The 10,932-nt window shown below is 41.1% G+C and overlaps 1 protein-coding gene across 4 annotated transcripts; it reads right to left on the bottom strand.

The window, feature by feature from the left end:
- Positions 1 to 1,454: 1,454 nt before the first annotated feature.
- Amz2 (archaelysin family metallopeptidase 2) lies at positions 1,455 to 10,926 on the bottom strand. 4 transcript variants are annotated; one of them, XM_010616823.3, is made up of 9 exons: positions 10,511 to 10,926; positions 10,125 to 10,213; positions 9,676 to 9,779; positions 8,494 to 8,776; positions 7,751 to 7,924; positions 7,488 to 7,616; positions 4,720 to 4,883; positions 3,421 to 3,597; positions 1,456 to 2,355 (listed from the first exon to the last, which is right to left on the bottom strand). In XM_010616823.3, the coding sequence occupies exons 2-9, from the start codon at positions 10,141 to 10,143 to the stop codon at positions 2,200 to 2,202; spliced, it is 1,206 nt and encodes a 401-aa protein (XP_010615125.1). In that variant the 5' UTR covers positions 10,144 to 10,213; positions 10,511 to 10,926; the 3' UTR covers positions 1,456 to 2,199. The 4 variants fall into 4 exon arrangements, with proteins under 4 accessions (XP_010615129.1, XP_010615125.1, XP_010615128.1 ...); XM_010616826.3 differs by lacking the exon at positions 10,125 to 10,213; XM_010616827.3 differs by lacking the exons at positions 9,676 to 9,779; positions 10,511 to 10,926 and having other exon boundaries at positions 1,455 to 2,355; positions 10,125 to 10,199.
- Positions 10,927 to 10,932: the final 6 nt, after the last annotated feature.

Here is a 10,932-nt window from a genome sequence, read left to right as displayed (position 1 = left end):
TGCTGGTCCCGCGCGCCCGCACCCAGGGGCAGGGAGCGACGCGTTTCCTGCTCGGAAAGGCCCGCGCAGGGCCGGCTATAGCAGTCCCGCAGCTGCCTGCTTGGATTTTAGCACAGTGGCTCCCGCGGAGCAAACAACCTGTCTGAGCCCTGAAGGATTTAACATTTGAAAGTACTTCCGTCAGGGGAACTTTTGCTTCAAAAAGCAAGCTGTACAAGAAGGGCAACCCTTGCCCCGTCGTTGTTTAACCCTCTCCATTAAAAGTTTTTGTGGACTGATAAAAGCTCACCCTTCCTTTGACTAGAGAGAAACTACAAATTCGGTGGAAGCTGAGGAGCGGGATCCACGACATAACTGAGCAGCATTTCAAAGTCACATTATTTCTAAGATGTCATTTAGGCATTTATTCTCTTTAGCAGTTCACGGTTTCATTCATTCAGCACTTGCAGGCCAGTGTGCTTGGATTTCTGGTTAATGCAAATCATTTTTTTAAAAAAAACTAAGGATTACACTACAGTACATAAAATTTAGTTGCAATAGACAAATATTTTTTTTTAACTTAACCCCAAGAAAATTGTTCAAAAGTATAGAAGACAACTACTTAAAATTGCAAAGTAAATTACTCATTACATAAAGTTTGGTACATAAATGCTGTTACATAAAAGTTTAGCTCAATTTGGTTATTTTTGTTGTTTAGGGTTTTTTTAAATTCAATTTGTAGGAAGAGTGATTTCCATCAATAGCTCTTGCTCCTGGCCTCAGTAGAGTACACAGATAAACTTTTCAGCTTTCCAAATAAGTAACTGATTTGCTGCCCTAGGCCTAGCTGAGTTCTCCTAGGTTTGTGACTAATGCTTACAGAAGTAAAACTGTACTTACGTAGAAAAATGAAAGTACAAAAAAGTGGGCAATATGTAAGAACAGTATCCGCAGAGGAGATGAAACTCATGAATATAATCTGTAATACTTCATGCTCCATTTGCTTCTTAGTAGTAAAGGATCAAGGATTCTAATTAATTTTAATAGCAAGCCATCATTTTCTAAAATGACTTAAAGGGACTTTTAAAAATCTAAAGGAAACCACTGATTCGATTATAAAATGTGCTCTAAATCATACTACAAAATCCAGCTGAAAGATTTGTTACAAAATACAAAAAAAAAAAATTTTTTTTTTAAATACCTTAGCATGAGGGTAAGATGGGAAAGCGGGAGAGGCTGCCACCCCCTGGTGCCCAGTACAATGGCATGCTGTAATTCCCACATCTCTGGGCTGCATCTAGCTGAGACAGCTTGTCAAGTCTGAGGTTTCCAACCTGCTCGTCACCATGGCGATGGTTAGTCACAGCCTGATGGGCTGTCACGGGCATTCTGGGCATCCGACAGGTAACTCAATGCACCCTCTCCTCCACGCACATGATGTGGAAGAGTGAAAAGACATTATAGGAATAACCCTGAAACCTGCTCTACACCTATAGAATATGTGCAGCCTTCGCAAAGATAAACGCCATTACAGGTTACCTAGAAGACTCCTCACAGGTGACTCGTCGGTCGTAGGTGAGGGCTGCCATGAACATCCTCTACCAGAGGCTGCTGCAAGTGCTACTGTTATTTCCACTCAGAAACCTCGAGGTCACTGTTAAACTGCTAAATGTCGACACAGGCTGTTTCATTCAGGCTTACACTGATAAAACAGCAAGAAAAAAATAAAATATAAGGCATCTCAGAAGAGTAGGAAAAGCACACAGCAAAGGAAGATGGCAAAGACAGGAGCCCATGCAAGTTCACAACTGAGACGTGGCTGGGCTGCTCCGGGTTGGCATAGCGCGTCTCCAAAACCAGAAGCACCTAGGAAAACTGCTGGCCAACACAGGAGGCTGCACTGGGGAGGTCAGGGCATTCCTCGGGACACATGGAGATTTTAAAAGTATTTATTTACTTAATAGCTACTGTTAATCCTGTCTTGTAAAACAAGCATATTTGAAGATGGAAACGATGTATTTAGTACTCCCACCTACCAGGCTAGTAAGAGTCGTCTATGGAATATTCAAAATTAACCTCCTTTTAGGTTAAGAGCTCCAAAGATTCCATTCGGCTATTTTGACACAGTACAGAATCAGTAAGAGGTTTATTCCCATAAGGTACTCCACCCAATGAGAGCACACTGTGCAAGTATTTATTTTATTACTCCTATCTGAAGACTTATTTTTGGAGAACAGCAAGGCATTTCATTATCCACTGTTTCCATTCCTGAAAGGCTTCCACAGGCTTTGGCAAATTCACATTGTTCTCACGACTATGCTTTGGAGTTGCTCTTGTTGTGTCAGTGGATTCATCATCAATCCACCTCACCAGTGCCTGGAAAAGCAGAAAAGAAGCATTTTTAAAACTTTGTTCAAGATGCGTATTTTGGCTGGATGTGGGTGCACACGGTAATCTCAGCACTTGGGAAGCTAAATCAGGACGAATGTTGTGAGTTCCACGCCAGCCTGAAGCACAGTGAGTAGAAGGCCATCCTAGACTACACAGCGAGACCCTGTCTCCAAAAAAAAAAAAAAAAAGTTATAGCCAAGAGAAGAACATGGTATCTAAACCTGTGATTTCTATCACCCTCTGATGCTGCTGCATTTGGTAACAATGGCTATGAAGACAAAACATACTTATATACTGGTGAAATAGCATACACCAAAAATAGACAAAATATAATTCCAAGTTATGGTCAACAGTATGCATAGGGGAAAAGAGATGAAAAAGAAGTATACTATTTCTCTCACTGCTTATTTTAAAGGATAATAGTAACTTTCTTTTCTGCAACTTGCTAATTATTCCACAAAGCATTTGGCTGTGCCTTTAATTCAGGGTGCGTGTGCATATGAATGGCAGGGGACAGACGCTTGGGCAGACACACGTATGTGATGACATAGATGCAGACACTGACGTGTAGTCCCCTGGGTGTACGGTCACACCCATGAGTAACCACACGAATGTATATGATCTGCTGGGGACCTGTCGGGCATATGGGGGCACACACACTCCTGCACACTGAGATCGGGTACTTTCCCTTTCCTCCTTAAAGAAAAACATACCTCCCTCCATTAGAAACCACATCCACGCATTTACATGGCTTTGAAAAATGGCTTTGTCACACAAATCAAAATGTATTTGGTATACAAACTCAAGCTCTCTAAATGGATACAAAAAAAAATCTTTCACCATTTCTCACTGAACTACAAGATGGTCACAGTCATGCTGAACTTTTAAGGTTATTTCTTTGCATTTTGTTTTTCTAACCACAGCTTCCTGCCTATCTTTACACTAATTTCCTCTGATAAATTATAGCTGTAGAGAAGGACCTAACAGAAAATGTCAGTTTGCTACTTAGACAACCACTTCCCACTACTTTGACCTCCCCAACACACTTACCTTGTATCTTTCTACAATACTGAAGCCAATAGAACACTGTAACTTGCGTAAGCAGATAGGGCAAAGGTTTAGAGGGCGCCTGTCAGCTTCTTCCAAGTGGTTGGAGCCTTGCATTAGGCATGCAAGCCATTGGCAGTGTCGCAGTCCAAATATATGTCCAATCTCGTGGGTTAAAGTCTGTAAGACATTCACGTTGCAGCTTTGTAAAAGCATCGTCAACAAGTGACACGACATGTCTTATTTTCCCAAGAAATGTTTACGAGCACCGGCTCCCTCACCATCATCTCCCAAACTTCCTTCTGCCTAGATCTTCTGAGATGTAGCAATCCCTCATTTCTCTGAATGTTCTAATACTATCCTTACTATCTTTAATTACTTCCCCTGGACCAGTTTCTCATCCTCAATACCACTAACATGTTGGTTAATTCTGCATTGTGGAGAACTGTCCTGGACATTGTAGCTTGCTCTATCCACTAAATGACAGTAGAACCCCTCTCCAATTGTGACGATCAAGTGTGTCCAGATACTGCCAAATGTTCCCCAGTAGCAAAATCCCCCTCTGGTTGAAAAACCCTCTAGCCCACTAAGGCAGCTGTTATAGTTCAGATCTAGGGCCCTTTCCCCAGAGATGCTGATTCCATAGGACTGGGAAGAGGAGCCTTGATCTGCATGCCGATGAGCACACCAGGTGATGCTGATACACATGTTGCTTGGAACATACTCTGAAAACATAGTTCTAAGAGATTTACTTCTCAAACACCAGTGAATAGTCCTGGGGAAAGCAGAACTTCTCTAGCCAAAAGAAAACTGTCTCCGGCTAGGAAGGAAGCAAGGTGAAAATGGGGAGATGGACTTCCAAAGAGCAGGGGTGGGGATATGTCAGCACTGTCACAGAATTACAGCTCAGGATGGCTGGTGTCCAAAGAAGAAAGCCCTTTGTCCGTGAGACACCAGAGAGCAGAGGCCCCTCCAAAGTCCTCAGGAAGGCAGCTGTACTTATGACCATGGCAGCCTGAATGGTGACATGACTTTCTTATACCAGAATGCAGGAATTCAACTAATAGGGCAAAGGCATAGTAAAAAGCTGCGCGTACTAGAACCAAAAACACCAATATTATAAATTTCAATAATAAGATATCCAATTAAATTTTTATTAGTTACTTCTCTCAAGCAATATTCACCAAAAGTATACAAATGACACAAACTCACTTATAATATTACCTTAAGGACTGATGAAATATGATAAGGGAATTAAGATTTCTTCTTTAAAAAATGCTCCAACAGGATTTTTTTACTCACCTTACAGGATCGCAGCAGTAAAACACTGGTGATTTCAGGAATATAATAGTTATCAAAACTGGAATAGTCACTGGAAGATTTTTTGTGGAGCTTCTTCACTTTGCCTTCATAGCGTGAGGTATAGAAGTCCCTGCCATACCTGGCAAAACTGAATATCCCCACACCTACAAAAAAAGGACCCACAACCACAAAGTGAGGGCAAGATGCCTTAAGGGAAGACCACAAGAGAGCCTCCTAGAACATCTGTGTATCTGTATTACTATGTTCACACAATCTAACACACTTCAGGTTTGCAAATATAAAGGAAGAGTTTTGACCCCAATTTTCCAGTCAAAATCTTTACATGCCTTCACAGTGTGCCTATAAATATGCATGGCCCATAAAATTCCACTGATCTAAGATCAAATTCTAGGGAAACTGGATGTTTCTGAGCATTTTTTCTCTCAAAGAATAATCTAAATTGAGTACTCCTCAAAGGAACTATGAAAAATGATCACATGAACAGTCATGATTTACTCTTTTTGGACACAACAAACAGATCCACATTAGTACGGGTTGCTGGTCTTCCTCCCTACCCTGCCCGCTCAGATATCTGGGAACCCTAGTTTGGACCATGGCTTTAGACAGAATAACCTCTTCTCCTCCCGCATCCCACCGCACTCACTTTTTATAGCACAGCACAACTCTATTATGGTGTCAAATGACCAGAATAAAGGCCCCTGTAACTGACTTCCTGTGTTACATTTAGAGTGGTTATCTTTGCATGCAAAGAGTTCGATATGTAGCTCATTCTATAGGGCACTGCTTTATAACTTGACTTGTTTCATTGTCACTTTTATTTATGCTTCTCTCTGTTGTTAATGTACTAATGGTTTTTTCCCCAGTATGGGGGCCCAAACCTACGGCTTCATGCATGCTAGGCAAGTACTCTATAAACAAACTACACCTCAACCCTGAAATGTTTTTTTGTTTGTTTTTATTAGGAAAGAAATCCATAGTAAGTTTGTCCAAACTAACTCTATTAAAAAAGAAAGTTCCAGGGCCAGAGATTTAGCTCAGTGGTGCCACAGTCTACCTCACAAGCACAAGGGCCTGAGTTTGATCCCCGGTACCAAAAGAAAAAAAAAGAAAGTTCCTCACCTCATAGTCAGAAAGTATACACTGAGGTTTGAGATTTAGGATAAGATGACATTCTGGAAGTTAAGTAAAAAATGAGTCTAATCATGTACCACAAGTGACTGTGGCCAAACAAATGTGAGCTTACTTCGTATTATAATACCTTTAGCAAGAATATCTCTATTTCCTACAAACAGAAGATTACTTTCTTTAGTAATAAATGATTCTCGATTTGAAAATCCCAATCTTTAAGCTTGGAGAAAATAAGATCACTTGTGGTATGATACTGTCCTGCAGTACCGCAGATCAGTCTTGCTACCTTACCTGTTGCCTTAGCACAATGCACTATTTAACTTACCCAAAAAAGGGGCTAAAATAAAAAACTTGGCAGGATGTTTTCTGAGCTCCTCAAATGCATAAGATAATTAGCTAGTAATACCTGGAACAAATTGTTTTAAAGTTCTTTTTAATGTTTCCATCTCTAATGGGTCAACAATAAAGGGTGAATTTCTGATAAAAAGCGGTTCACCTTTCAAAAATCAGCAAGGCAGTTAGTGACCCAAGTCACTAAGGGCATAGGGTGGTACGGTTACGGCTTGAGAACCTCACAGTATGAATGTAATGGAGAATTGAGGATAAAGGAGCAACACCCACCTCTAGTAGAAAAAAACATTTGTCAGAGAAAGCCCTCCTCCCTCCACTAATCCCTGAGCCTAAAGTACCATGCACCAAACAATGAACACTCAGCACAGTCCCTAGGACTCACTCTCCATCCCTAGACTATTAAATAACCACTGCCTTCAGTCACTAGTCTTTTTCCCTTTCAGCCTGTCTTAGATCCAGGGGGATTATATGAAAGAAAGAAGTCCAAAAATGAAAACATGGGAAGTACAGAAGCAGAGACATGACAAAAAGGAAAAAAAAAAAAAAAAAAGGAAAAACACGACTTGCTTCCAGATCTTTTCCCACCCTCAACATGAACATGAACAGTTCCTAAGGAGTTCAAGTTTCTTATATCTCAAAAATTGAACTCGATTTTTTTAGGGAAAAAAAATGTCATAACAGAGGATGAGAAAGAAGCTTACTTATTTATCAGTCTATGCTATTCCATCTATGCAAAATTACTTGGAGAGGGCTGGGGATTTAGCTCAGTGGGTATGCCACCTGCCTCGCAAGCACAAGGACCTGAGTTCGATCCCTGGTACTCCCACAAAAAAAATTACTTGGACAAATCAGATGAAAAACAATCAGCAAGATTTCACATGTTGATGGTAATACCATACTTCAAATATCCTCAATATGTTTAATTCACCTTCCTCCTGAATTACATTTACCAGCTGTTGCACTGAATGCCTATAATGTGCCAGGCATTTTATATACTATTTTAGGCATTGCTATGTAAATTACCTCCAAAGGACACTCTTAGTACCTCAAGATCACCTAAGTAGTAAGTGACCTACTGAGGGGGAACCCAGACCATTAAGAGTCTACCAATAAACAGCACATTTCCTAACAGTATGAATGACACCTCACGGAAAACACTATTCAGTTTTAAAATATCAAAACTATTTAGTGGTTGAAATTCTTTTCAATTCAACACCTCCAAATATTAACTTGAGGAAGTTTAAACCAATAATGTCAAAAAGAAATACCATCTGTCAGAGAAGCCTGTCCAAAGACGAAATTCCACGAGTCTCTTGGGTAAAGATCAATCATAGTTATCCCCACAATACAGAAGGCATCTTCAGGTTTCTTCTTTCCTAAGAAATTCAGGATATGCCCTATTTAAAAAGAAAAATAGGTCTGGGAATGTAGCTCAGAGAAAGAAAGAGAGAGAGAAAGAAAGGAAGGTGTATATGCACATATAATATGTATTTCCTTTACTTTATTCAAATGATGAAGTTGCTTAACTCACCTGCATGAATTTGTAGATTTTGTGTATGATCATTGACTCTAAAGGAACACCTGGTTGCAGAAACAGAAACTGGTTCTAGCAGTTTTACCGTCAGGCCATAAAAAAATGCTTCACAGTAACCCTTGAGCCATTTAATATATTCTTCACTGATAACTCTAGTGTTTCCTAGAGCTCCTACAATAGGGGAGGAAATGTAAGGACAGACTTTAAGACCATTAAAACATTCAGTCTTAGCCTGGCATGATGGTGCACGCCTGTATTCCCAGTACTATGGAGGCTGAGTCAGGACAACCTGGAGGGCCAAGCCTGACTAGGCTACACAGTGAGTTCAAGGCTGGCCTGGAGCACACAGTGAGACTCTGTCTCAAAAAACAAATTAAAAAATCAGTCTTTAGCTCAGTCTACACATTAAAAAGTTAGAATTGGAAACAAAAGGCAACTCTGAATTTTCAGTACACCAATACACCTTAATCAGTCATTGATGGCAACGTGAATTAAAAAGAAATAAAGCGCTTGCTTTTAAGTCAGTTTGGCTACAACACTTCTACAACTGCAATGAATGAAAAATAATGATAAAATATGGTAGACCGCTTGCCTGGCAAACACAAGGGCCTGGGCTTGATCCCCAGCACTAATAAGAAGGAAAAGATCATAAAAACTGCCCACTTGACGCACATAGCCCAAGCCATCCCTAACAGCACCAGTGCAAACCAAACCCAAACCGTCCAATTACAAATAAATACCAATGGACTGTATATAAATACTGCGTTTCTCTGGACAGGGTGTCTTTCGGTAGGGATCACTGAAAAACTCCTCAAAGTCCTGGGGAGCCTCAGGGTGGGAGGTGATCCAATCTGACTGGGAATGTAAGGTAATGGGTCCAAAGAGATCACTGGCTGGCTGGAAGGCTTCATTCATTAAACGTCGCTCTCCAGCATCTAATTTCTCATACTGTGTTACAAGCTTTGGGTTCTTTGAGATGAGAGCTGTTTTGATTGTCTGTTCAGAGTGCCGTACTATTTGCATCTGCAAAAGCAAAAAAAAAAAAGAGTAGTCAGGAAACCCTTAAATTATATTCCCCAGAATTCTGTCACTCATTTCTCCTTCTCTTACCTCCTTTTGTATTGGCAAAATTACTGGGTGAGACATTTCCGTGTAAAAAAAAAAAAAAAAAAAAAAAAGAGTAGTCAGGTAACCCTTAAATTATATTCCCCAGAATTCTGTCACTCATTTCTCCTTCTCTTACCTCCTTTCTTTTGTATTGGCAAAATTACTGGGTGAGACATTTCCGTATGGTCTCTAGAAGGATCAGGGTTATATCTTACCAGTTTAACAAATGTGGGAGGACAATGGGGGAGAAGTGCTATTTCATATTTCGGGAAAATCCAGGTTTGGTTTTAACTGGATAGGCAGGGTCATATGATCTTCCTCGAGCCAATACTTATGGGTAGACACAAATGAGACATTATGAGCTGGGCGAGAGTCATTTTCCCATGCCTGGATCTGGGGGAACATGTGAGGTCCCTCACACTGAAATTGAGAGTTTGGAAGGAGTGGTTCCCAAAGGAAAACAGAGGCAGTACTAGCAGGAGAAAAGGGAGTGGATACTGACATCAGCAATGACAAATGTGCAGTAAGGTTATACAGCATAAAATTCAAAGAATCATAATACTGCTACAGTGTGCAGAGAAACTGGGACTTTCCAAAACAACTGCCTGGAATGAATTTTGACAAAACCTTCCTAGAAAGCAATGTAATGAAATATATCCAAAGCCCTACAATCTTAGATACTCTTTAGCCAAGGTATGCCATTTTCAGGAATGTATCTTAAATAAAAAAGCAGGTATTTACAGAAAAAAAAAGACTAGTCAGATATAAAACACATAGCCATACTGGGACTGTTTCTATACTCCACATACATATACCTCTAATTTCTCCCTAGATTTGCAACGACTGATCGTTAAGGTCCTGGAGTGGTCACACTTAAGAGTGGCTTGCCCACTTCCAATCAACTTCTTGGGGAAAGTATCTAAGAAATTGAAAAGAAAAGCATTAAGTCCATTCTTCCATCTCACAGGGAATCTGTTCCCATTATAAAAGCTAGTGGTGTGGCTCTAAGACTACACATGACTTGATTTCCTACTTTCATTTGGGTAATAATCACAATACAAGTTGACTCATTAGGGCCACATGAGAAATGCTCATGTTTTCCAACGCGACTCAAAGATATTCGGTGTTCAACAAAAAGAGAACTAATGTAAGAACCCATTTCTGTAATTTAACTCCAGGCTCACGAGATGTATCTTAAGCACTGAAGTTCACCTGTCATCTCACTGGGGAAGACACCACATGACTAATCAAAGTCAAGACTCACAATGACGGGTCTCGTTCATTCACGGCATGTTCCTGGGTAGAGCTTTTATCCTTCCATTGAATGGGTCAAACAGATGTTCCACCACAAGGCTTGTGGGGTTAGAAAAGGAAAAAAACGGAACATCTCTGGATCCTATCATATTTTCCAATTATCTAGATCTTTTTCAGTTTAATGATAGACTGAAGGGAAAATTTAAGCTGATGTCTGTTTTCATTAAATTTTCTAAATTCTGGGGTTCAATAGGTGGCAGAAAATTCCCCATCAAAGGCTTCTAGATCCCAAACTCTTGAGCAGAGGATCATCATCCCTATCACACACTTGAGCTGAAATGTGATTTCTACAGGATAAAACATAAAGCAAGATGTGCCTTCCTGTATTCTACTTACCTCTACAGGAAGAAGGCTCCCACTGAAGTTTTTACCTTACAAGGGCAGGCATGTCAGGAAAAGAATTGTGGAGGGTGCCTTCATACTAATGCAAAAAAGGCAGGTGAAAGGTCAGGAGGCCTTCTCCAGTCTCCTAGGTCTACCCTGTGTGGAGACGCCAAAAGAGGGCCACCGGACCGGGGAGGCAGCACAGATGCGGTCACTGCAGTAGGTTGAGAGCCAGGGATGCTTTCTTCCTAACAATGTAACTTCCCGGGTCAATCACAGCCGGTGGCCCACAGCACCACGCACTTCAGGCTCGGCCGGGTACAGACGCGACCCGGTCCCCGCCCCGGTGTGGCGTGGAGCCTCCCCGGGGACTCTCGGTTCGCTTTTTCTCCCCGGGATGCCTCTTATGGACACCCCCTCCCCCGGCTCCCCGG

Source organism: Fukomys damarensis, unplaced genomic scaffold, assembly GCF_012274545.1.
Source record: "Fukomys damarensis isolate Sample0158 unplaced genomic scaffold, DMR_v1.0_HiC HiC_scaffold_23, whole genome shotgun sequence".
In the NCBI taxonomy this organism is placed as follows: domain Eukaryota; kingdom Metazoa; phylum Chordata; class Mammalia; order Rodentia; family Bathyergidae; genus Fukomys; species Fukomys damarensis.
This window is presented reverse-complemented; position numbering and strand designations above follow the sequence as displayed.